The sequence below is a fragment of the Numida meleagris genome, chromosome Z (assembly GCF_002078875.1).
Source record: "Numida meleagris isolate 19003 breed g44 Domestic line chromosome Z, NumMel1.0, whole genome shotgun sequence".
In the NCBI taxonomy this organism is placed as follows: domain Eukaryota; kingdom Metazoa; phylum Chordata; class Aves; order Galliformes; family Numididae; genus Numida; species Numida meleagris.
In genome coordinates this window covers 23,252,397-23,279,961 of record NC_034438.1, presented here as the reverse complement: position 1 = coordinate 23,279,961, position 27,565 = coordinate 23,252,397, and the positions used below count along the sequence as shown (strand labels likewise).

At 38.1% G+C, this 27,565-nt stretch overlaps 1 protein-coding gene across 8 annotated transcripts in view; it reads right to left on the bottom strand.

Moving 5' to 3' along the window:
• Nucleotides 1-27,565, bottom strand: part of AP3B1 (adaptor related protein complex 3 beta 1 subunit) — a 177,311-nt gene that overhangs the window by 134,050 nt on the left and 15,696 nt on the right. For 4 of the 8 annotated variants that reach the window (XM_021379413.1, XM_021379412.1, XM_021379410.1 and 1 more), the window contains 5 exons: nucleotides 21,479-21,554; nucleotides 16,038-16,112; nucleotides 9,194-9,289; nucleotides 7,480-7,640; nucleotides 796-862 (listed from right to left, as the gene is read on the bottom strand). In XM_021379413.1, the coding sequence (XP_021235088.1) occupies nucleotides 796-862; nucleotides 7,480-7,640; nucleotides 9,194-9,289; nucleotides 16,038-16,112; nucleotides 21,479-21,554 (475 nt within the window). Of the gene's footprint in view, nucleotides 1-795; nucleotides 863-7,479; nucleotides 7,641-9,193; nucleotides 9,290-16,037; nucleotides 16,113-21,478; nucleotides 21,555-22,001; nucleotides 22,100-24,760; nucleotides 24,780-24,828; nucleotides 24,914-25,064; nucleotides 25,352-27,565 lie in introns of those variants that run through there. The other 4 variants (XM_021379416.1, XM_021379418.1, XM_021379411.1 and 1 more) reach the window with 4 other exon arrangements.

The following is a 27,565-nucleotide window of genomic DNA, read 5'->3' as shown; positions in this document are numbered from 1 at the left end:
TACATTCACTACATTAGTTACCTGAAAACGAACAAGAGAAGTGTTTCAATTTACATTCCTGTTTTATATTTGAAATCTGTCTTTTGACTCCTTGCTCAATTACCTTTCTGACCTAGACTTGTGAAAATTAATTGTAAATTGTAAATTGTCAGAGGACATCAGTTTTACTTACCAAGGAGGAAACGGAAATATTTGCAAGGACAAACAAGAGCACATAAAGTATCATTGCTTAACATTTGCATACACTACAAGGCAGGCAGACTTCAAAAGGTATACTGTGTATTACACAGAAGTAAGTTATTCTTATAATATCACAAATAGACATGATCCAGTTAATATCTCATTGAAAAAATACAGACACTTGTGTGCTGATTCATATAATCATAAAACTTTCATTTTTTAAACAAAGTTTAAAAAAAAGCATACACACACAAAAGACAACAACCCAGTAATAAGAAAATAGATTAAGAATACCCATAACGTAAGAAAGATTACCACTCTTATAAAGAGATATTATCATTATTACATTGACAATATAATGCATAGGTACGCAATGATGCTTCTATTTTGAAGCATATAAAAACATATCAACAAGACTTCAGGAAGAATATTCTTCAGGCTGTAATTCAGCTGTAGGTGATATAACTCTTTAAATATATACAAATACTTGTATATTTATAATATGTATAGTTAAATATATAAACTTAAATGTGTATATATATACACACATACACACACACATTCACACATACACAGCATATATATATATATGTAATAGCAGCTCTTGTCTCTTACCGTACTTCTATCCTTCAACAGCTTTTCTATCACTTCAATTAACATTTCCTTTTGCTCTGGATCAAGACTAGAAGGGAAAAAAAATTGTTTTATATATTTGGTTAGAAATATCAGAAATTTAAGAAAGGTTAGACTTGTTGACATCTAGACACCAGCTGGGAACCAAACGTGTTGAAGAATCTACTTGCAGAAAAATCACGTATTTCAAAGAACCAATTTCAAAACACCTTGTCTGAGAAGAAGTTCAGCATGAAATATTAACATGAATCAAATAAATGTAATCTTCATAACTTTTAGCCCATATTTAAGTAGTATAACAAATATAAGAATCTTATTTTTGCTTATCTTATCTTGTACTGGTGGCACAAGGAGCTGGCAGAGGGCAGAACCAGGACAGCTGACCTTCACTGGCAAAAGAGATACTCCATACTATAAGGTGTGATGTAAAAAAAAACCTATAAAACTGAGAGGAGTTGGCCAGGAGGCAGCCACTGCTTGGGGACTGGCTGGGCATTTGTTGATGGGCTAGTAATTAGTTTTTGTCTCAGCCTACATGTTCTACCTTTTTTTTTTTCTGGTTCTTGACCACATTTCAATGAGCAGTGGGGCTGTGAGCAAAAGGTTGTGTGGTGTTAGCTGCCTGCTGGCTTAAACCACAAGAAATACCAAGAGAAGCCAACACATTAGTGTTGTTGATTAGTCAAATCTATATATTTCCCATTTAGAGAGAAAAATGTTATAGGGTCTGTGTCAAAGAACTTACTGAAGTCCGGACAGATGACATCAGTGGCTCTTCCCTTGCCCATGATGCAGTTACGCCAGCACAGAAGGCCACCAAGTTGCCCAGGCACGAGTCACCCTTGGTAAAGCCATGCTGGCTTGTCCTGTATCACCTCCCTCTCTTCCATGTGCCTTGGATCCTGGCACAGAGGTGAGGCTAACAGCTCAGTAGTTCCCTGGGTTGTCCTTCCTACCCTTCTTAAAAATGGGATCAACAATGCCTTTTTTTCCAGTCACCAACAGACTTCACCTGACCACCATGACTTTTCAAATATTGTCGAGTGGCTTCGTGACTACAGCAGCCAATTCCCTCAGGACTCTGGGATGCATCTCATTGGGACCCACAGACTTAGGGATGCTCAGGCTCCTCAGGTAGTTGCAAACCTGATCCTCACTTACAGCACGAGAGACGTTGCTCTCCCAGTCCCCACCTTCTGACCCATCCGGCTCAGTCACCAGTGAAGACTGAAGCAATGAAGTTGAGTACCTCAGCCTTCACCTTGTCAGTTGTTACCAGCTTGCCTGTATTGCTCACTGGGGGGGCTGGGGGTATGCCCTTTCTTTCCTGACTTCCTACTCATGGGCATGGAGAGCTCCTGCACACTAAGAAAAGTTTTCTTAAAGATTTGCCAGCTCTGCTTCATAACCTTGAGGACAGCTTTCCAGGGTGTTTTGATGACCAACTCCCTGAAGAGCTGGAATTTGGCTTTCCTAAAATTTAGCATCATAGATTTTCCTCTTTTCTGTCCTATACCCTTCAGGAGCATTAACTCCAACATCCAGTGTCCTCTACAGCTGAGGCAGCCTCCAATCCTGATGTCACTAATCAGTTCACTTGAGTTGGTGAGCAACAGGTTTGATACTGCATCCCCCCTGGTGGAGCTGTCTATTGCTTGGCTCACAAAGTTATCCTTGATGCATTCCAGGAGCCTCCTGGACTGCCTACAGCTCGCTGTGCTACTTTTCCAGCATATTCATACCTTTTCTTTGGCATATTCAAAACAACAGTGAAAAATCTGTCAGAGGCATTGATTACTGCCAAACTTGCTTCCTAGCTTTCTTGTGTATCATAGCAAAGACACAAGGCAAGAACAAACTTTTCATCCCAATTTCCTCTTCATCACTGATACACTGAGCATGGAAGAACTCAAAGCCAAGGCAGAAGAAAATACAAAGAGACTGTAGACTCAAATAGCCATAAAGATGTGGAGTTCTGTACCTTTGAAAACTCATTTTAACATGGGTGCATTCGCAGCTAAGTAAGGAAGCATCACTGTACACCTAAGATTTAATGCTGACTTATGAAATGTTCTAAAGCACTGTCCATCCTTTACAAGTACAAACTAACTATATGTACCTATCTGCATACTACTTCACTGAGATTGTAATAACTAGCTATAGTAGGCTAAATGGATAATAGAACTTTTAGAAACCACAATCATTAGCACATGTAAAATAACAGCACTGTTTTAAAAAGGGGGGGGGGGAAAGGAGGAAGTGTAATGGAATCTCTGCCGAGGACCAAGGCCTTCAAATGAAAAGCCCAAAGTCCTTCTTTCTAATAGATTTTATTTCAAATCTTCTAAGTTGGCATGAGAGAAAGGGAGGAAGAGAGGTAGGTAAGTAACTTAGTAACAACACATTTTGAAAAATACCTATTTTGTATGAGATCAAGACAATCTCCAGTAAGGACTCCAATGATTTAATTCCCATTTCTCCACCTCCTCTTTCTCAAGTTTTAGATAAGGAAGGAAGCATTCTTGGAAAATAAAACACTAAAAAGCTTAGAGTGATGTGCTCCCATTATGGCATCTACTAGTAATGGTATGGTATCTATTAATACCAGTGAAGGGATTTTAGAAAGTCCTTTTGTAAACCTTGCTGCAAGCAGGTACAAGTACACAAGTAGAATTTTCTACTGATAGACAGAAGATAGAAATAGCTTTGAAGTGCATTCTATGTGAAATAAGCAAGAGATCTGATATTTTCAATGATAAAATTACACTAGTGTAGCTGGCAATGTTGACCGCTTCGGGCACAAATGCTACTGTTCATACTATGCCTGAAATCTCTTCTGTTTGGATATGTAAGGTTCATGCTGCTGGACTGATTGAACCAGTAATGAACAAGCTCTTCTAGGTCAGGCATCCATCCAAATACCAAGATACTAAATGCAAAGAAGACTGGAGTATTGAACCTTCATCCAGAAGTTTGACTGGAGTACCAAGTGAGGTACAGGACTATCCGACAGATAGAGAAGTTATGGAAACAAAAAAGTAAATGGAGCATACAGGCACTATTGGAATAAGCTGATAGTGCTTCTTGCTTAAATGCTCTCAGAAGATGGAATAATTAAATGTAAGAGAGTACATAAACTGTTGACTGATCTTCAAATCAAAGATCCATGCCCTGTGGAATTTTGATTCTGACCAACGTCAGAGTCTTCTGAAATTATATGCTTACTAAAAAAATAGGTCAAAAGAGCCTTGCTACCGGTATATGATCTTTTTCACTGAACTGCAGAGCTACCAGTTGTGATCCTTGATGACACATCCGCTGAGACGCAGGCAAGCTAATCTGAAGACAAGCCAACTATATCTGCCTATGGACACATTAACTTGATGGCCTCTTCAGCAGTTCTGAGCACCGCTTCTTCTTCACAAAATTCAGAAAGCTATACTCTCTCCCATGGCCCTGTGGTAAACTAGTGCTATCAGATATGAAAACACTAGAAGTAGATTTTGAAAAAGTGACAATAAAGGTTGGGATACTTACTATAAGCAGTTCCCAAATCATAGAATCCTTGGAGTTGGAATGGACCTTTAAAGGTCATCTAGTGCAACTCCTCTGTAATAAACAGGGACATCCACAGCTCGATCAGGTTGTTCAGAGCCTATCCAGTCTGGTGTAACTTCAGGGATGGGACATCCACCACATTTCTGGGCAACCTGTGCCAGTGCCTCATCACACTCACTGTAAAAGACTTTTTCCTTCTATCCAACCTAAATCTACTCTCTTTAAATTTGAAACCATTTCCCTTGTCCCGTTACAACAGACCCTGCTAAAGGGTCTGTCCTGTTCTATCCTGTAGCTCTCCTTTACATACTGAAAGGCTGCTATCAGGTCACCTTGGAGCCTTCTCTACTCCAGGCTGAACAGTTTCAGCTCTTTCAGCCTGTACTCATAGGAGAGGTATTCCATCCCTTGGATTATTTTTGTGGCCCTCCGCTGGACGCACTCCAACAGGTCCCTGTCTCTCCTGTACTGATGACTCCACATTTGGATGCTGTACTCCACGTGAGGCTTCACTAGCAAAGAGTAGAGGGGCAGAATCACCTCCCTCACCCTGCTGGCCACACTTCTTTTGATGCACCCCAGGATACAGTTGGTTTTCTGGGCTGTGAAGGCACATTGCTGGCTTATGTCCAGCTTATCATCCACCAGGACTTTTTTGGTAGGGCTGTGCCCACTCATTTAATCCCCCAGCTTGTATTGGTAGTGGAGGTTGCCTCAAACCAGGTGCAAGACATTGCACTTGGATTTATTGAACCTCATGAGGTTCTCCTGGGCCCACTGTTCAACCCTGTCTAGGATGGCATCCCATCCCTCAGGCATTTCAACCACATCCCACAGCAAGGTGTCATGTGCAAACTTGTTGAGGGTGCACTTGACCCCACCATCGACATCACTGATCACAGAATCACAGAATCGCAGGGGTTGGAAGGGATCTCAAGAGATCATTGAGTCCAAACCCCCTGCTAAAGCAAGTACCCTACAACAGGTTGCACAGGAAGGCGTCCAGACGGGTCTTGAATATTTCTATAGAAGGAGACTTCACAGCCTCTCTGGACAATCTGTTCTGGTGCTCTGTCAAACTTACTGTAAAGAAGTTCTTCAGCATGTTAGTATGGAACTGCCTATGTTCAAGTTTTAGGCCACTACTCTTTGCCCTATCACTGTACACGACCAAGAAGAGCCTGGCCTCATCCATTTGCCTCTCACCTCCCTTTGGATAAACATTAATCAGAACACCCTTCAGACTTCTTTCCCCCATGCTGAACAGATCCAGGTTACTCAGCCTTTCCTCACACAGGAGATGCTCCAGCCCCTCACCACCTTTGTAGCCCTCAGTTGGACTCCTCCTATGAGATCCCCATCTTTTTTGAACTGGGGAGCCCAGAACTGGACACAGTATTCTAAATGTAACCTTACAAGGGCAGACTAGAGGGGGAAGATCACCTCCCTCAACCCGCTGGCCACTCTTTTTAATGTACCCCAGGATACCATTGGCCTTCTTGGCCACAAGGGCACACTGCTAGTTCATGGCCAATCTGTTGTCCACCAGGACCCCCAGGTCCTTCTTCATGGAGCTCTTCTCCAGCACGTCATTCCCTAATCTGTACTGATGTATGTGCATATTGATGAAAATATTAAAGAGTATCAATCCCAGCATTCGCTCCTGGGGGACCCCAGTCATCACTGATCTCCACCCAATGACACAGAGCCATTGACCACCACTCTCTAGATTTGATCCTGCAGCCAGTTCTCTGTCCATCTAACAGTTTACCCATTAAATCCATATATTTCCAACTTGCAGAGAAGGATGTTGTGGGGTACCACGTCAAAGGCCTTAGCAGGGACACAACAGCTAGTTTCTACTCCACTCACAAGTAACATTGAAGCTTATTCTACTGCAGGTAAGGTGGACTGCGCGGCTACAACAGTCTGAAACTTTATGAAGCACAAGCCCTTTCTGCTAACAGAAGGAACACTACTCAAACAGCAGGGACTGTTCGAAAAATCCTTTTGCTACTTTATGTGACAACAGACATGTCTGCATGTTCACATAGAGGTGGAGAGATGGCAGGTGACTGAAACTGGTAACACCCTGACCAAGCTACTCCCAAGGCCATCAGATGAGAGCACTCACCATAAAAAAAACCCCAGAGAGGGAACCCCTGCCCAGGCTCTTCACAAGGTTGTCATAAAAAAGCCATCAGTCTTGTAGTCCAGGAATTAAACTTATCATCTGTACCATGAAAGGTCCAGACTTTATTGCCCACAGCTGAGTAAGCCAGTACCCTCTTCTTTGTAAGAACTTTTCCACAACAAGAATTTCTGAAGAGGGAAGAGGAAGATTTGGAAGAGCTGGATTTGCACAGACAAAATTTCTATTAGGTAGTACTCGTTTGTCATCTGTATTGCAAACCAAAGTGAATGCCTTCAAGATGAAAGATACAGATCCTAAAAACAAATCTTGCAATCTGAGTTGCTACGGTGATTACAGTAACTGGCATATTAAAAAGCAAAAAATACTGCATCCGTTTCTCTTTTATATCTTTTCATACTTATCACATTACTATATCAAGCAAGTAACTATTCAGCATTGTGTCACTACACATGCAGTACTTGTGTTTGTCACAACTGTATAAAAACACTGTAGTTAGTAATCAAAACACTTGGATCTTATACAAGAATATACCATAGAAAATAATGGAGAAAAAAATATAAAGCTCACCCCACAGTAAAAAAGCATATTAAAATAGAACAGAATTTTATTTTCAAATTTTCATGAAGTAATTTTAAATATACAGCAGTGATTTTAAAAAAATCTCACAGCACTCTGTGTCTTTCCAAAGAGCAGCAAATGGTACATATGCTACTGGCCAATTGTTAAGATCAAGAATATGAAAACCTCTGTTGTAGCAACCAGGGAAAAAAAATTCAAAGGTGTCTGAATTCCAAAAAAATCAGCTGAGTGATTGAATCTATGCTTACTTTATACTGCTTAAAAAGCAGATCTGATATGCACCTGGAACACACACAACACCCACAACAGTTTTACTAAACAGAATCCATAATGATCTTTAAAACCAATTTTCAGTATTTCTCAGAATGACTTACCTGTACAGTTTTTGGATTGCATGGGCTGCATTTTTCCTCACATAAGGAGATAAATCAGAAGAGGCTTCTTTAATAGCAAGCATCATGATAGGAACAATAATTGGCACACGGATACTAGATAAAACTCTGAGAGCACTTGCACGGATTAACTGATTAGGATCCTAAAAAATGGGAGAGAAAGGGAAAAATAAGATAAGAAACATATAATGAAATCCTCTGGAGCATTTACCAGAGTAAGGGCACATTAATGGGGAAAAGGGAAATAGTTTTAAACTAAAAGAAGGGAGATTAAAATTAAATTAAAGGGGGAAATTTTTCACTGAGAGCGTGGTGAAGAACTGGCACAGGCTGCCCAGAGAAGCTGCGGACGTCCCATCCCTGGAGGTGTTCAAGGCCAGGCTGGATAGGGTCCTGGGCAGCCTGATCTAGTGCTTGAGATAGTGGTCAGCAAACCTGACTGTAGCAGGGTGGGTTGGAAGCAGATGATCTTTGAGGTCCCTTCCAACACAAGCCATTATAAGATTAAACCACCCAAACCTACCTCACCATAAGTCAGACCTGCAATTTAAGGCCACACCAACAAGTAAATGTGCCAAACTTCATGCAATGAACTTTTAATGAGAAAAAAAAATCTGCAGCATCATTTACTTCCCATTAAGAAAGACTAACATTTTACTTAATGATCTGGAATTCTGATTCTGACATTCTGAAAACAGCAACAACAACTCAGTTTTATTACTTAAATGTAACTTCTAGCAAATTTAAATGTGGTTCTTAGCTGTGACACTTCCACTCAAGTTCTTCCTCAGTACATACTCACTTTGATTCCTAACTGGGAGATATAATCCAAAGCCAGTAAAAAAATTATTTTTCTTAAGAATCTGTAAAATCTGAAAGCCAAATGTTTTGAAACTTCCTTTGCTTTCTACCCTTTCTTCTCTCCTTCCAGGTTATGTCCTTCTTTATAACACTAAGGTTAGGTTGGAAACACAGAAATACCACAAAGTAACTGTACTTTGATGAACAGTTATGAAAACCTAGTCCATTAATAATGGGTGTGAATACACAGAATAAATCTAGAATAGCATTAGAAGAAGAATGCAAGGAAAAAAAAAAACATCCTCTGATCATAAATTCTGGCCAAATTAACTGGTAGAGACTTAACAGACCTTTCTAAACCTCAAAAGTCATACTTTAAGGGCAAACCTGACTTCTGCTTTCCAATCCCATACTGTGTTGTGATACAAATCAGAAGCAAACGAGTACAAAAGGTTTTTTCAACACTTCATATTAAAAGAAGCACATGCAACATATTGTGTATTGTAATTAAGTACTATCTTCCTTATGTTACACTTCTCTGTTGTATATAAGAAACAGGCGGCTTAGGTTATAATAAGGTCATCTTTCTATATACGTAAGTTAACCAGGAAAGAAGAAAGGCATTCCACAAGCTAAATACTGTGTATGTGAATGTGAGAGCACCAACCAGCTGCTTTTCTTTAGAAAAGTAATTGTACTTCGTGTAGGCTTACCTGCTTAACACTTGATGAAGTTTGAGGCGGCATTAAAAAAAACCCTGTCAATGACATATCTGAATCTGGTTAAGTATGTTTAAGTTATTTAGAATCAAAGAACCTGATTATACTTCAGATCTTTTTATTTTTGTGATGGCAGCTCAGAATTTTGCATAGAATACTATTTCATAGTCACTCACTTTCAAAGCACGCTGAAAAGTACTGATGGACAACAATGCTAAATCTTGCTGTTCTTCTGCGTAACGCATCAGATAAACATATACAAGCTTTTTTATCTGAAAAGAAAAACACAAAGAACATTATTACAATAAAGTTTTGGAATTCTAAAAAAAGTAAGCCCTAGATTGCACAGTTTCATCATTTTATTTTTTGAAGGAAGAGCTAATTGCATCACTGGAATATCCACATGCTTCTCAGATGTCTTATGACTTAATGTAATTCCTTTAACAGAAATTCCCTGAGGTGCTGCAATATTACTTAATTTATGATATAGTCAGATCAACACAATGTACCATTTTATATTATTAACGAGTTCAAAAAGACTTCACTAACATAAGCATCTACCATGTGGCAACTGACCATATGAGAACTGCTAAAACATCCTTTGGAAAACAGACTAAGTGAAATCCTTGGTAACCGCAGTTTAAATAAGCACATTTTTCCCTAAAACTCAAAATCAATTACTTTACACATTTGAAATAGAACATAACTTCAAGCTGAAGAGTGGTATTTTATGTGGTTTAACTCTGATTAAAAAAGCACTTCTGACTATGTCTTGGACAAAACCAAAGGGCATTAGATCCACCTTTGCATGGCTCAAAGCATTCAAAAGATGTAGCTAATATATTACAAAGGATATAACGTCCAAAGAGTAAGAAAACCTCAGTATAACTTTGGGGGAGGCAGATATTCAATTTAATTCACTTTACCCCCCTCATAGCCACTATATGTCAAGGAAGCAGGGATAACAATTTTTACATTGGACAACTCCAACTGACTATTGGGGCTTATAATGGAAAACTCTTCAAGACCCTCAACTGCAGCTGTGCTATAATTACCATTGCTATCAGAAGATGTATCTTTGTGCCAGTTCTGGCAAAAAGCAGAATATTAAATCACAGAAGGTTACACCACACTAAATTATTTGCTGTTCTGCTAGAGACAAACCACAATCAAGATTGACCACAAGAGGCCTACACACTGAATGACCGCAGGTGTGCAAAGATAGTCTCCTTTCCCTGAATCCACTCTGTGACTAGAAATGGTAGCCCTTACACCTTCGTGACTACACTGTTCTTCTGTCATTTACCTTCACTCAATGTTAAAATGCTCCTTTCTATGAAACTAATCATAACATGAGCACATTAGGCTTGAGGAACACAGGCAGATTTGTTTAATTAGTTTATCAATACAATCACATCAAACTCCATGAGATATTGACTGAGACTTATTTTTGTTCTATACCACCAATTGTTTATTAGGTCACTTTTTGAATCCTTACAATGCATGACATGATGCACATAATCAAGTTGAGGTCAGTATGTACTTACAAAAACAAAAACCACAAGGCACTTCTGTAGAACAGTCAGATGCCCTTTGGTTCCCTTAAGACAAATGAGTATGTTTTACTGCTTCTTCACCTCTACTTTCTTGTACCAGAGCACTCAGCACAGAATAAAAGAAAAAAAAAACAGCAGCCTTTTCTGGTCAGGAAAACCACTCAAGAAAACCAGATGTATTCTATGCTACTGTGTCGTAGCAATCTGTACAGACAAATTTCTGTGAGAGTTAAAGATAGGGAAAAAAATTGGCAAAAACTGTTTCAGAAAACAGTATCAAGATCATAGAATCACAGAATCATTTCAGTTGGAAGGGACAGTTAAAGGTCATTTAGTCCACCTCCCCTGCAATGAACAGGGACATCTACAGCTAGATCAGGCTGCTCAAAGCCCCATTCAATCTGACCAAACTCATTCCAAGTAATTTCTAAGAATTTCAGAGTATCCTGAAAACTGAATCATGAAAGGTCATCTGAGACCCTGAAGTAGTTAGCTCTGTCTAGTTACAGTGACCTAAATTTGTCAATTTATTTCTTTACAAAGGTTAGTCAGATAACTGTCTTTTCTAAATGCCCCGATCTCTGTTAAGTCTCCTCCTCCCACATAAACGTTTTTTACGAGTAAATGATGGAACTTTAACAACTGCACAGAGAAAATGTGAATTATATAATTATTTGATGTTAAGTATAATAAAAGGATCACATAAATACTAACACAAACAATGAAACATTTCTAGTAAATAATGTTTATGTGATAGAATGTTATCTTCACATGTACAAAGGAGAATAGAGAGACAATCAGTGAGAAGTAGGATAACATCCTGCCCTAGATCAGATGCATGACAGGAACCATCAACACATCTCCGAACAGCAGAAGGGAATCCAAATTTAGGGCTCAGAAGAAGGGATACCCTGCTGGGTCCCTCCCAGGATCTTCTCAGCTCCAAGGTCCCAGTGCGAAACCCATCAAGAGTAAATGTCTGAGCACCCTTCATTCAGACTGAAGGGTTTTGCAGCATAAGGGTATGGGACACATTACAGGATGAAGACGAAGTGTATTTTAGGACTTCACAAGACTTACAGGATGTTCTAGGAAAGAACCAAAGGCAGGGAAGTGAAGGGACCTTACTGTGACTTCGGGCAGAGTCAGTAGGTAAAAATTGAGAAATAAGGGGTAAAAAGGTGCAGTCATATCTAAACAGTTTTCTGGCAGTCACCCTTGATTGGCTTGGACAGATTTACTTTTAACTGGGTAAAAAACTAGTTGGATTGTCGAGTCCAGAGAGTGATGGTGGTGAATGAAGTTGAACCCAGCTGGTGATCAGTCACTGGTGTGCTCCCCAGCGGTCAGTACTGAGGCCAGTTCACTTTCATATCTTTATTGATGATCTGGATGAGGGGATTGAGGGCGGTCTCAGTAAGTTTCCAGATGACACCAAGTTGGGAGGAAGTGTCAATTTGCCTGAGGATTGGAAAGCCTTACAGAGGGACCTAGACAGGCTGGACTGATGGGCTGAGGCCAGTGGTATGAGCTTTAACAGGATCAAGTGCCTCCACTTTGGCCACTGCAACCCCAGGCAACACTACAGAACTGGAGCAGAGTGGCTGAAAGACTGTATGGAAGAAATGGACCTGGGAGTATTGGTTGATGCTTAGCTAAACACAAGCCAGCAGCATGCCCAGGCAGTCAAGAAGGCCAATGGCATCCTGGCTTGTATCAGAAATTCTGTTGCCAGAAGGAGCAGAGAGGTGACAGTCCCCCTCTGTAATTGGCCCTGGTGAGGATGCACTTAGAGTACTGCTTTCAGTTTTGGGCCCCTTGCTACAAGAAAGACATTGAGGCCCTGGAGCCTGCCCAAAGAAGGGTAATGAAGCTGTGAAGGGTCTGAAACACAAGGCTTATGAGGAATGGCTGAAGTAACTGTGATTGTATAGTATGGAGAAGAGAAGGCTCAGGGAAGACCTTACGGCTCTCTGTAATTACCTGAAAGAAGGTTGTAGCGAGGTGGGGGTAAGCCTCTTTTCCCAGGTAACTAGTGATGAGAGGTAACAGCCTTAAGTTGCACCATGGTTGGATATTAGGAAAAATTCATTCTCAGAAAGAGTAGCAAGGCACTGGAATAGGCTGCACAGGGAGGTGGGAGAGTCACTATCCCTGGTGACTTTTTTTCAAGAAAAGGCACCGAGGAACGTGGTTTAGTGGATATGATGATGATGGATTGAAGGCTGGACTAGATAATCTTAGTGGTCTTTTCCAACGTAGAATCTTTTCCAATGATTCTATGGTCCTCTGTGTCCCACACGTGATTGGCATTCTGTCATACAGCCTTATAAAACTCCATTTTTAATTATGTTTCTCTGTGAGGTGCATACAGCTTCATGTTGAATACATGATATATGCCAGCAGTCAGAACCAGAGCACAGGCCATTTTCCCTTGGGCACCACCAACAAAAAACACCAGGTTGAGTGGGACCTCAGGAGACAGGAGCCCCACAGGTTACAAGAATAAGCGAGGGGCTGAATGCCAGTGCCCCTAACCACAGCCGTGGGGGCCCATGAGCAACTGGAGAGTGAGTGAAACTAAGTGTCAGCCAGAGGTATGCCAATAACTGGAATGAATGCAAATAAATCATAGAGTGCCACCTGGCAAGTAGGTGAAGTGCATGGAAAGCAGAAGTAAAAATGTATGTATATAAAAGAGACATCCCAGATAAATCTGGCAAGAGAGTGGACCAGAAGAGTTCAGTCCAGCTTCCAGAAAGACCAAAGGGGCCTGGAGGCTTTAGGGAGAGAGAATCGTGCATTTACGTCTCTTTCCAAAGATAAGACCATAGAAGACCAGGGTTGTCCTGTCCAGGTGCATATGTTTGTATATACACAAATACACAGCTGTCTGTAGGGCAAAACTACAGGGTGGTAGCTACTAGTGGATATAGGGAGCACATGCATAGCGTTCTGCATCAGCCACAGAAGTAGTTCTGCAGACTCAAGGCCCTGTGTCTAGGTGCCAGCAATTGAAAAGATTGGTACCTATGGGCCAGCTACTGGGGAGACCCTTTTAGATGGACTCATGCTCTACATGTGTACAAACATATTCCCTCAAGAACTTCCTCTTGAACTGCTTGGCAGTGCTTGCATTCATACAAGTCCTCAGTCAATTTATGTGGCAGCTGCAGTACGTATCTGTATTGCATATACCTACACACAAAGACAAAATATACATGTACACGTGTACACACGCACACCTATCAAGAATACATTCTCAGCCTCATTACTATTATACCTCGGAGCCTGGAGCTAAGCAGTATTGCCTCTACTGGGCTAGCAACTCAAGCTCTAGTTGTTAAAAGCACTCAAACAATAGTCCAAGGCACTCTTCTTTGGTTTAAGGTAAAGTGGACTTAAGTGTACTCATATTACCTTAAACCCACATGCTAAAGGAGAAGAAAATATTTTTACATAGTACTTTCCAACTATAATAAAAAATATAATTATTTGCCTCTTTTCTTTTTATCATCTATTTATTAAAAGTACAGTTATAATCTCTCAAATATTAAATACAGTTCGTTATGAAAGACACTGATTCATCATCTTTCCTTACTTAGGCCTCCTTGTCTTCCAGAGCACAGTATTTGACAATAGCCAAACACAGGCTTTTAGAAAAAAAAACAGTACTAAAGTGGTATTTAAACGTATTTCCAGAAGAGAAGGGAAGAAATACAGCATGTATTCAATTAACAGCACTTCAAACCACTTTATTTTCCAAAATTATTAGATACTTGCTATTGCACAGGATCATACCATTGCATGCTTGCTCTACTGTCCTCAAACAGACACTCGTTGGTCACTATGCAGTCTGGAACTGCTAATTTTCACAAATTATTTTCAATTTAATTTGTCAAGTCAACTACAATTCTGGAAAACCCTGTACTAGAGCTGAGTTTGTATGCATAGCACTGGTACTGAATGTACCTGAGCAAGTTATTTTATTTATAAAACCCATGGCTGTACAACTTCCTAATGCAGATGCTGTTTTAGATTCCCTCAAGTCACATGGAAAGTTTGTGGACGTAAACAAATCCTAGTTGGAGGCAATCTCAGTTTTTTTTAAATCCTGGATAAAATTTTAAGTGAAAATCTTTGCCCAAGACAGGTCCTTTCCTCCCTACCTCCTCCCCTCTATAGGAAAGCAGGAAAAGATACAGAAGCAAGCAACATCATGCATTTACCACTTGATACTGGGAAAAAAACTAGACAAGTATCTGTGGCAATAAAATAGATGGTAAACACACAGAAATAAAACTTTTACTTCTGCTACTGTTTTTACTTATGGAAGCCCTGAAAAAGCAATTAAGTCTCCTTATAATTAATTTAAAAAAAAAAATCACAATATTAAGTGTAAGTCAAAGAAATTCAGTCAAACATTCTGTCTCAAGAAATTAACTCCTCCCACTGATTATTCTGATCCAACTTCTTCACCAGCTGCTCCTACATGACATTTAATCTCTCTTCAGTCTGTCAGTATATTTTAACATAATACCCTTCATAATTATTCATATGAAAGCAAATGAGTAAAGGCAAGTCCTCAAATGTGTGCACAATCTTGCTTTAAAGTCTCCATGTCTATTAAAGCATACACCAAATAACAAAGATTTGATGTTACAATGCATATAAGTTTCTTCACTCAAGATGGGACCTATTACCCAACTCTGCGAAATCTTTCCAAGATTTTCTGAGATTTGAAACCTTCTGTTTTGTAATCTTCTTGGATCACAGACATTCACATTCATAAGGAGAGCATTAAAATAACTCTTCCCAATAAGGTTACCAAAAGAACTAATATTTAAGTGTTGTGGAACAAAATATTATTCTTAACATGCTTCATCAGCAACTACTGTCTAATCGTAAATTTCTAAAGAGACCTGAGTTGAAGTGATCTTACTTTGCAATCCCAATGCTCAGAAACTTCAGTTCTATAAATATAACATAGGAGTCACTCAGTGAAACTTTCTTACTCCACTCTTGTCACTCAGCGTTAATCTGTAATTGATGTTTTCAAATGTATTGAAACACAAGTCACACCACAATTTGAAGAGATTATGTCCTCAGCAGTTAACTGCAACCACGTGCTTCCGTAAGCTTTCTCTTATCAACCGTTTTGAACATGTTTCATGTGGTTTTGAGGATTTTTTTATAATGTAAATCATAAATAGTTGTCTCTCTCCCCATAAAGAAATCACCCAGTGGGCTTCCTTTAATCTACACAAAGAAATACATAGAACTTTTTCTTTAATGCTGTCATCGCTGGGGAAATTAAAAAAAAGCAATTCTAATTTCTAAAGTAATAGAAATATTTTACAATTTATGCTGAAGTCTGATACAATTAGATAAAATTTTCGTATATGCACTGATCTTCTGTGCACTGATCTTCTATAACAATGTTTTTAATAAGCTGTAGGAATACCTCGATATTTTTACTGGCAACATTCTTCACAACAGCAGGAAACAGCTCAGAAGCATTTTTTCCCTTCGCAATCATCTGAAAAAAATAATAAAATAGCAACATCATTTATTAGTGTTCTGGTTTCGCTTTTTTATTTTTTAAAAGGTAAGAGACATTTATTACAGATCTGTATGGAAGATAAAGTCTGAATTAAAACAAACGAACAAAAAACCAAACAACCTGCTAGATACTGAGGGATGCCATCCATACAACAACACCACCACCATCATCATCATGCACAGGCTGGAATGACAGTAGGTGAGCAAGGGTGCAATCAATAACCTGGACTTCACCCCACTAGACTGCAAACCAATTTTAATGTTTTAGAAATTAAAATTAATTCTTCCAAAACAAATGAACATTTTCCTCATCTGAGAAGCGTTACAGAATGCCACTTCAGGGAGCTACTATCAAAAAAAAGATAAAAGGAAGAAAAAGAAAAATGATGGACAGAAAGAAGTTAAAGAGAAATTGTAACATTAAATCCTGTTTCATTTCTCAGGAATGACTTCGGTGTGCAAGAAGAAAATCAAGAATAAAAATAAATACATCAACATCACACTAAAATCAAAGCACAGTTGGTTTCCATAGGAAGTTCAACACAGAAGGCCTTACTAAAGTGAGTACAGAGAACAAAAAAAAAAACAAAGTAAACACACAGCCAACCTACCAGAATGTGCGGATGTTTTTAAGGAAGTTTTTGTATTTGACCTCAGAAAAGTCTAAAACTGGGGCGTAGAGTAAACAACAAAGTTGTTCACTTGGTAAAGAGCACCAGTAACAAACCCCCAGCTCAGCTTCATCCTTCATAAGAACAGCTGAAGGAAAGAGTTCTATTCATTAAAAACAAATAAAAAAGGATTAAAGTGAATGCATTTCGTTGTGCAACTCTGTCATCACTTAGATCTAATTCCAGCAGCATGTCTGCCAATAACTCATACCCACATTGCAAGACTGCAAACCCTGGGACTTCACAGATGTGTTACAAATCTTCAAGTTTGGGGGTTGCTGCAGACTGACAAGCCAGGATCCAGTCAGCTTACTGGAAAGGATAAGAGTTCACCAAAACAATCAAGTCAGATTCAGATTGATCAGAGTTGTGCACAACCCAGTAATAATGTGCACTGCAAAGTATTGCAGAACAGCATATTAACATTCTTCACTGCTTAATGCAGCAGAAGTTATGTTATTCAAAAAGCAGAGAATCCTTAAAGATTTCCCTGATAGGGTCTAACAGTATGACTCTACAAATCACTTCCATTATTTAACTCACCCACTATAATAGTTCCAGTATACAATGTAAATATGTATTGAAGTTATTTTAGAAGACTGTATTTTGACTCACAAAGTCATAACGATTTGCATAAATTGAATATTAAGCTGAAGGAACGTGATCATCCTTTCCAAGACAATGGTCTTACCATACCATTTTTGATGCTGTGCCCAGATATGTAAGTTCTGTTGTCTTATATACCTCAAGTTTCTGCACAGACAGGAACATTCCCAATCAAGAATCTTTACTCATGTCCACAAGTCTGTGTACACTTCCGTACCTACAAAATACTGTACATAATACAGGGTGCACTAAGTTTTGGTTTTTTTTCCTCTTAAGTGAAGGATGGACATACATAAATATCTCTGTGGAAAACCAGGCACATGAATTTGTTTTTGAATTTATTCTCTGTTTTGCTCTATTTGTAATACATTTCCTTCTTCCCAGGAGAGAATTTGCCAACCACCTTAGAAGAGCAATAAGCAGCAAAAGGAATTGTAAGAAGTGTTCTCCTGGTGCTTTTCCACCACACCTATACAAACACATGAAGGTTCAGCTCCTTGAAGTCTACTAAAAGAGCAAGAAAATTACTGGTCTATACAGCCCTTTCCCTTATCTAGAATTAGTGAAAAAAACAGTGTTCCCATGAGACACACAAAACAATGCTCTGACAAATTCCTTTTTCCTCTAGTAATAAGGGTAGAGGAAGTCTTTCATCTCTGAAAAACTGATAGCTTGCTAAATGTAAGTACGTAACTGCTAATGCACAAGTGTCTCTGTGCCCAGCAATAATATTACTACAGCTACAGGCCTTATGCTAACTGCACAAGGCCCCAGTCCTGACCTGTAAAGCTCATTGTTCCAGCTGGCTAAGTGAACCAAAGGTTGGTACCAGGTATCTGTTATGAGGCACGGTTTAAACACAAGATAGCAGTAAATACTTTGAAAGCATGGAACAGACTGAAAACAGAGGATCTTAACATAAACAACTCACTGTCAGTCAAGTAATAGCCAACCTTATGAGCTAAAAGACTGTTTTTGCTTAAAGAAATGGAGCAGTAACTAATCAAGGAAAAAAACATCCAAGACATAAAAGGTGGTGACTGCCATCCAGGAAAGTAATGCTCTTCCAGCACTGCACAGTATACAGAACAAGGACTAAAACTAAAAATAGGGAACAGTCTATAAACTTGAGCATCTCATAAGAGGATAAATCTGGAATTTGTGCCTAAGACCATCAAGAACCACAGCTATCAGTTTAACTTCACCCTGTCATAGTATCATACACTTAATGATAAAGATACTGATATTAAGAACTGCTTTGAATACGTTGCAGGAGTGAGTGCAAATTGACCAAGAACAAAGGACAGTAGAGGAGGTGAGTACTAATCCAGTAAATCTTTGTTTTAAAGTTGACCTGATCTAATAGTTTCCAATAGCCTCAACCAAATATGCATTCAGTTGTAAAAGTTTCCAAGTGCAGATAAGGATCTGGCTACCTTTTTGGAAAAGAATGTAAAGTAAGCAACGTGCAACTCTCTCCAGCTCTCTTGACCACAGTAATAACCAGAAGAACAATTTTTACTGAGCAAAGCAGAAGAAGTTACATTACATACTGCCCTTCTAAGGACTATGCTTACTAATACATAATTTATGTCTTTACCAGGACTAGGATCCAGGGTTGCAAAGGTAAGAAGGCTGAAGACAACCAGCTTAAGTGAAATCTTCATTGTTACAGGACACCAAAGAAAAGGAGAAGTCATAGAACTAGGGTCCAAGGAAAGAACAGTATCACAGGATATAGCCAGCAACTACATACTTCAATATATGCTTAGAGAGGATTAAGCCTCGTAAAAAGTAAGTAAAATGAAAAAAAAAAAAAAAGAGCATCCATAGGAAACTGAACGAGTTGTGAGAGAAAGCAACTGCAAAAGTTCCAGAAAAAAAGAAGCTAACTGGACACTGATCAGATTTCCACAGTACATTCTTCTACTACTTTTCAGAAATTAAAAAAAGCTGTTATCAAATTCAAGATGTTTAGCTTACAGAGCTTAAATACACTGTGGTGTTAAGCAACATATTATCACCACTGCAGGTACACAGTTGACTTGAAATACTTGGGCAAATAAATAGTTAACAGGCTCAATTTAAAAATATCCTTACATTGTCTTAAAAAAAAAAGTTAAAAAAACGCTTTTTTTTTTAATACACTCCAGCAAACTCCTGTTGCTTTCTGACTGCTGAATTAAGACAGTTCCTTCAGAAAAGCTACAATTGCAATTTTACATTTTAACACAGAATCATAGAACAGTTTGTGTTGGAAGGGATCTCCAAGATCATCCAGTTCCAACCCCCTTGCCATATGGCAGGGACACCTCTCACTAGACCAGCTGCTCAAAGACCCATCCAGCCTGGCCTTGAATGCTTCCAGGGAGGGGGCATCCACAACTTCTCTGGGCAGCCTCTGCAAGTGTCCCACCACCCTCACAGTAAAGAATTTCTTATCATAGAATCATAGAATTAGCTAGGTTGGACAAGACCCACAAGATCATCCAGTCCAACCATCCACCTACCACCAATAACCCCACTAAACCATGTCTCTCAACACTATATCTAAACGTTTCTTGAACACCTCCAGGGATGGTGACTCAGCCACCTCCCTGGGCAGCCCATTCCAGCACCTGACCACTCTTTCAGAAAAGTAGCGTTTCCTAATGTCCAGCCTAAATCTCCCCTGGCGCAACTTGAAGCCATTCCCCCTCGTCCTGTCACTAGTTATAAGAGAGAAGAGGCCAACCCCCAGCTCACTACAACCTCCCTTCAGGTAGTTACAGAGAGTGATGAGGTCTCCCCTGAGCCTCCTCTTCTCCAGACTGAACAATCCCAGCTCCTTCAGCCGCTCCTCATAAGGCCTGTGCTCCAGACCCCTCACCAGCTTCGTTGCCCTCCTCTGAACATGCTCCAGGGCCTCCATGTCTTTCTTGCAGTGAGGGGCCCAAAACTGGACACAGTACTCAAGGTGGGGCCTCACTAGGGCTGAGTACAGAGGGAAAATCACTTCCCTACTCCTACTGGCAACACTATTTCTGATACAAGCCAGGATGCCATTGGCCTTCTTGGCCACCTGGGCACACTGCTGGCTCATGCTCAGATGAGCATTGACCAACACCCCTAGGTCCGTTTCCTCCATACAACTTTCCAGCCACTCTGCCCCAAGCCTGTAGCACTGCCTGGGGTGGTTGCGGCGGAAGTGCAGGACCCGGCACTTGGTCTTGTTGAACCTCATCCCACTGGCTTCAGCCCAGAGATCCAGCCTGTCCAGATCTCTCTGTAGGGCCTCTCTACCCCCAGGCAGATCAACACTTCCTGCCAGCTTGGTGTCGTCTGCAGACTTACTGAGGGTGCTCTCAATGCCCTCATCCAGGTCATCAATAAAGATATTGAAGAGGACAGGCCCCAGCACCGACCCCTGGGGAACACCACTCGTGACCAGTCACCAGCTGGATTTAACTCTGGTCACTACCACTCTCTGGGCCCGGCCCTCCAGCCAGCTCCTTACCCAGAAAAGGGTGTACCTGTCCATGCCACGGGCTGCCAGTTTCTCCAGGAGAATACTGTGGGAGACGGTGTCAAAGGCTTTGCTGAAGTCTAGGTAGACCACATCAACAGCCTTTCCCTCATCCAGCTTCAATTCCTATTATACTGTATTATACTCTGCTATTTTGCATTCCGATATCTTATTTAGTAAATTAGTTTGTTTCTCCTCAGACCATTGCCACTGTTTTGTTTTTAGACCCATCTCCATACCCTTTCTCTTTTTCTTCTTTCCCTTTTCCCAGGGCATGGGTCCATGGGTCCCCCCACCCCATTAGTCACGGAACCAGGCCAAACCAGCCCATAAACCGTTGGCACTTACTGAAAACAATTATTTATAGGCATATCAGCACTGTTAAATATTTTAAGAGCATATGACCGTATATATTTTGATAGAAAAGTACAAATTAAAGACTCCACAGCAGCTTTTAAACACCATCCAGAGATTCAAATTTCAACTTTGTGCAGGATCTGTACAGTAAAAAAAAGTATTCATGCCCAAAAAGAAAAAGTTTTTTTAAAAATAATCACATACCCCAACAATCCTTTTCATTGCATCCAGCTTTGCAGAATCTTTACTGCTTTCCAGCATTTGTTTTAGGTCTTCATTTCTACGATAGAAACACAGAAAAGTCTCAATTAGAAACAGTAAAAAAAAATTCAGAATACCAATTTTATATCCTTGCATCACCTCAGCAGCTTAAGATGAAGTGCTGCTCCCCCTTGCTCATTTTTAAGTTGTATCTGTTGACATTCTGGCCTAGGATAACAAGTGTTTAGTAAAATAATCTATCCAATTCCTACAATAAAGCAAGCCCACACAACTTTAACATCCTGTGAGCTGAGCCTTGACTGGAAGGTTGAAGTCTTGAGGCAACAGCGTACTTCATCTTGAACTGATGCTTCTTTCACTCCCCATCATGCTCCCACACAGCAAGGGCCAGATGCGACAGCTTGAGATTGACTTATGTTAAAATACAGTATCATCTTAAATAACTGAAAAACCCAACAGCCCATTTTAGGATGGCCTAAATTCCAACAAGAATCAAGCACATAACCTTATTTTCATATTCTCCTTTGTGGATTGTAAATTGCCATCCAACCCCTTCAGACAAAAAGGCACAGACTGGTAGTATATCTATTCTGCATCCTGTAAGATTAAGACAGCAACATGGTCAGACACATCTGATGTCCAAGTACTCATTAGAGCCAAAAAAGAACTCTGATGTGAAATTACTAACTTGTGAAGGACATTCTCTCACAGATACAGCTTCTCATTCACAACCTCTAATGCAAAGCCTAACTTTGCTTGGCTTTTTGGATGCAAACAGATCACAGTTTATTAATGTGAGTTAATTGTATTTATACACTAAAAATGTACTCAAGATTCTTTGATTGCTTGAGTACTATAATATATAAACCATGCAGCTGCCCAAGACGAGACACTTGCCAAATTCCAAAGAACTCTGAAAATGTTCCAAGCCTACAAACTCTCCATACTCTCCCATAGTGAAAGGTAACGTGGAAATCCAGAGACAGGTATTCAAAAGTGGATATGAAAATTTAGGTATTCTCCAATTTATCAACTGTAATTTGAGATGGACAGAAAATGGAGGTCTAAGTAAGAAAACAGAATTAGATCATTATATTTTGTCACATAAAACACTAAATAGTATTTCTAGTATTTTTAGTATTTGCTGACCATGGTTTGGATGGGCATACGCTCTGCTGGGAGAAACACTGGCTGGATGGCCAAGCCCAGAGAGTTGTGGTTAAAGCAGTTAAGTCCAGTTGGTGGCTCCATATTCCTGTAATAAAGGAACGTTTCTACACCTTATCTCTCTCCATTACACTCTGGTTTTCTCATTTAACTTCACATATTATTATTAATATACACATATATTATTAATATATTTATAATATACTTTAATATATATTATAATATATATAGTATATATTAGTATATATACAATATTAATTGTATATTAATTGTATATTAATATTATTATTAATATATCTATAATATATTAATAATATATTATTATATATTATTATTATATAATATATATTACATATGATATAATTTATATATATTGTATATACATATATATATTATAAATATTGATATATATCAATATATATTTATATATATTTATAAAAATATATAATAACATATTATATAATATATATTATATATTTATATATATAATATATGTATAAATATATAATACACATATATATTATATATATAATAATGTATATATACTATATATAATAATATTATATATTATATATTATATAAATATATAAATATTATATTTATTTATAATATATTTATATATATTTATTTATATTTATAATTATATTATTTATAATTATATATATTAATATATATATTTATATTTATTAAAAAACAAATTTATAAAACTTGTTATATATATAAATATATAAATATATAAATATATAAAATATTTATAAATATATATATTTATAATATATAAACATAAATATTATAATATATTATAATATTATATAATATATAATATATTATATATTATATTATATTATTATATGTATTATATATTATAATATATATAAATATATATATTTATATAAATATATATATTTATAAATATTATATATAATATATTATATATATTTTATATATTATATAATATATTATGTATTATATTATGTATTATATAATATAATATATTATTTAATAATATATATATTATATTATATAAAAATAAATAATCTGTCAATGAACCCTGCCAACTTCCATAGTAAAACCTCTTTCCATGGCTAAAATATTTTACTGCTTTTCTTCAAGTCTCTGCAGTTGTATTTCTAATTAACTTTTCAGAAAGTCTAACTTGATTAACTTTTGATAATTCTCAGTATTTCTATTCTTCTTGGCCAGAGATAGTATCCGTTGCTCCATTTTCCTGTCCGCCTAATTCTCAACCACTCTAATTGAGAAAGTTGTTCCTAGTCCTGCACTCCCACTTCCAGCCTTCTTCTGCTATCCCCCATGATTGTTCAAAAATTGAGATAGAGACACCAGCAAAGGGTAGAACACAGAATAATATAACTGAATTGTGATCACAGTGTTCTTCACATAATTGGTAGGAGGATGTTTCAGTACTCTGGTACAATCAACCAAAAAAAAAAAATTAAGATCTGACCAAATAATCAAAAAATGTTGAATGAATGAGACTTCAGAGAAATATTTATCTAGCTAAAATATTATCATAAAAGTTGACTTGAATAAACAGGAATATGTCAAAAAAATTTCCAATGAGAAAATACAAAATGTGCAGACAATAATTGGACTTTGAAAACCAAGTAGCAGAAATGAAGGAAGTTACACAGCATAAGTACATGCTGACAATTCACTGACAGAATTTGGGAATGACAGAAACAGCCAGTAATTACAGGACAAGTATAAATTCCTACTGTAGCAAATAGAGAAGACAAAAAGATGAAATTAAGACAAGTAAAATCAGGCTAAGAAGTAATTAATGATGAAATGCACTTCTAATTGCTTATAGAAAATATTCCATCATATTTCAAGTAAAAACATTTTGTAGAGTTAATAGGAAAGATATATGTCAGAGACATTAAAACAAATATTTTCTTTTCTAAGAGAAAAAGCAGCGCAGGGGGAAAAACTCAAAAACAGAATAATAAGTTCTTGGTTAATCCATTTGGAAATTAATTTCTACTGTAACTGATGATTTTTTTAAAATCTCTTAAAAAAACTACTTTTCTAGCACAAACATCAATCCAGGATTAGCAGGCATTAGATACTTACAGAGCAAAATATTGTTCCATATATTCATAAGGATCGTCAACAGTAAGCCTTTTTTCCTCAATACTTACATATGGTTTCAGTGTAACTTCAAGGTTCCCCGCTTTAAAAGCAGATTTAATAGTGCATGAAACCTCCACTATTTTATCCAGCACTGTAGAATTTTGTTCCATTCTTTAAAGTATAGTATTTAAAAAGAAAAAAAAGCCAACTGCACTGAACTAAGCTTGCCTGCTGAGACTGAAGTCTACTCAAAAAAAAAAAAAACCAAAAACCTCACAGTCTTGTTATGTAACAGGATACTCACTCCCTTGCTGTTTTAAGTTCTAGAAACAAATATCCTATGAAGATTTCAAAGGTCATTTCCTCTAAAAACAGCTCTCATCAGAAGCCTCCAACAATGTTTAAGGACAAACATATTTCAGTCTTCCACAGTGTGTTGTACAGAACATCAATATTTCCATCTTCCGAACACTAAGAAGATTTAATGGAATTTCATTTCTTAAGTAAAATCCCTTAAAAAACAAACAAGAAGAAAATCACATGAAAATAAACATAAGCCTTATAATGCTGCTTCTGTGCTCATTAGTTACACCGAAGTGACAGTTCTTCAGTGCATAACACTAGACAAATAATGTCTTTACCACTTACGTAAACCTGCCAGGGGCTCAGGAAAGTGCAAAGCAAGCATTCGGCTGCATCAATACTTTCTCCTCTCCCTGCTCAAAGTGTGAGGGTGACTGTAGCCTACAGAGTTACTACACATTGCAGGTAACTGAGCTTTGTTACTTCAGTAGCAGAAACTAGATTTAAAGAACCCAAATCTGATAGTTTATGGATAATACTGAGCTATATTAAGCAGGACAGTATTCATCCCAACAAAATAGGTACAAAGAAAAAAAACTTTCTAAGTAAAGATACTATCTCTAAGTTCATCTTCCTTTCCTACGGCAGGGAGGAGTGAAATGACTCTTCCCGCCTCTTTTTTCTCCTCCTCTTAGGGAACAGACAGAAACAAGAATCCCATAAGCCTGACAACCACCATAACTAAGAAAGCAAAGAGCTCTCCCATATCTGTAGTCTTACACCTTAAACTCTACATAATACATCCCCTACCATTCTAAGAAGTTGCATGGTTTTGAGAGCATCAGTGTGTGATTTTAATTAGAAATGTTATAGACACATAAAACATAAACAGGCTATGAAATACAACCTTTATAGCACATGAACAGGCTATGAAATACAAACTTTATAGCACCTACCAAAAAAGGCATAGTCTTCTTTTCATTTAGCATCAATATAATAACAGAGCAGTAATCAGCTACCTTTGTAACTTTCACCACAAAGTTCTACTCCTCAATGCAATAATTTGACTAGAGATTCAGAGTGAGCACGTTAAACAGAAAAGGATTTCTATTTTTCTTCTGATGTTTTCAAGTTTTTGACTGTAGCCTTTAAGACAGATTATTTTTTTTTCACTTCAAAGCACTGCTCTCTTTCTGTGTCTCTGCAACATTTTTACTATAATATATAGCCATGATAGATTTATGACAAGTCTACAGGTTAGGACTAATTTTCTAGATGCTACTTCAAGAAAGGAAACAAGAAAACAACTACCAGTTAGATTTTTCTAGTTCTTGTTCTCTTTCATGAGCCTTCTGTGTATAAAATAATCACAGGGAAAAACAAACAAACAAACAAAAAACCCACTCCTACATCCCAAAATAAAAGCCGAAAAACCATCAGCTTGACATTCAAGAGAACATGATGATAAAATATTGTAACTACCTGGATCTTAAGACAGAGTTGAGCAACAAAGCAGGATGTGCAACTCAGCTGTAAAATTAGAACCTGACCATTATTCTCCATTCCAACTACAGCATCTAAAGAACAACACAGTGTATGCCATATTCCTTACTCTTGCTACTGCACACATGGTGAGAAAAACCAGCCCTCTTGCCTAAGTTTAAACTTGGATTTCAGATTTGGCTGAACAACATCACCCAACTTTACCACAACAAAAAAAAATGCAACCCACACCAAAAAGAGTAGGTATATCTGTACATCACTGAGGTTTAAATCAGCTACGCCAGCGATTACTCTAGACCTCTCCCTCAGCTTTTCTTAAAGGAACCATCAGAAAGTGTTAAGAGCATTAATCTCCAATAAAATGCTTAATCATGATCTGTTGAAAATAATTTGCCACTTCACCTATTTATCTCAAACTTAACCCACACTGTTGACAGATATTTATTACATTTCTACATTCCTACTCTCATCTAGCAACACCATAATGTAATACCCTTAAATTATTTACTACATTTCTAACATACCCTGTCACTGAATTCAGAAATTCAGTAATTATAAGACTTTCATAAAAAAAAGTAGTTCCATAAATACCAAAACTGCAACTGAAGCCCAAGTAGCAATGAAACAATGACTCAACCACATTATACTAAGACTTACATTATCTGCAGCCTAACAAAGTGTTCCAAGATAAAGTTCAAAATCATAGAATCATAGAATTAGCTAGGTTGGAAAAGACCTACAAGATCACCTAGTCCAACCATCCATCTACCACCAACATAACCCCACTAAACCAGGTCTCTCAACGCTATATCTAATCGTTTCTTGAACACCTCCAGGGATGGTGACTCAGCCACCTCCCTGGGCAGCCCATTCCAGCACCTGACCACTCTTTCAGAAAAGTAGCGTTTCCTAATGTCCAGCCTAAATCTCCCCTGGCGCAACTTGAAGCCATTCCCCCTCGTCCTGTCACTAGTTATAAGAGAGAAGAGGCCAACCCCC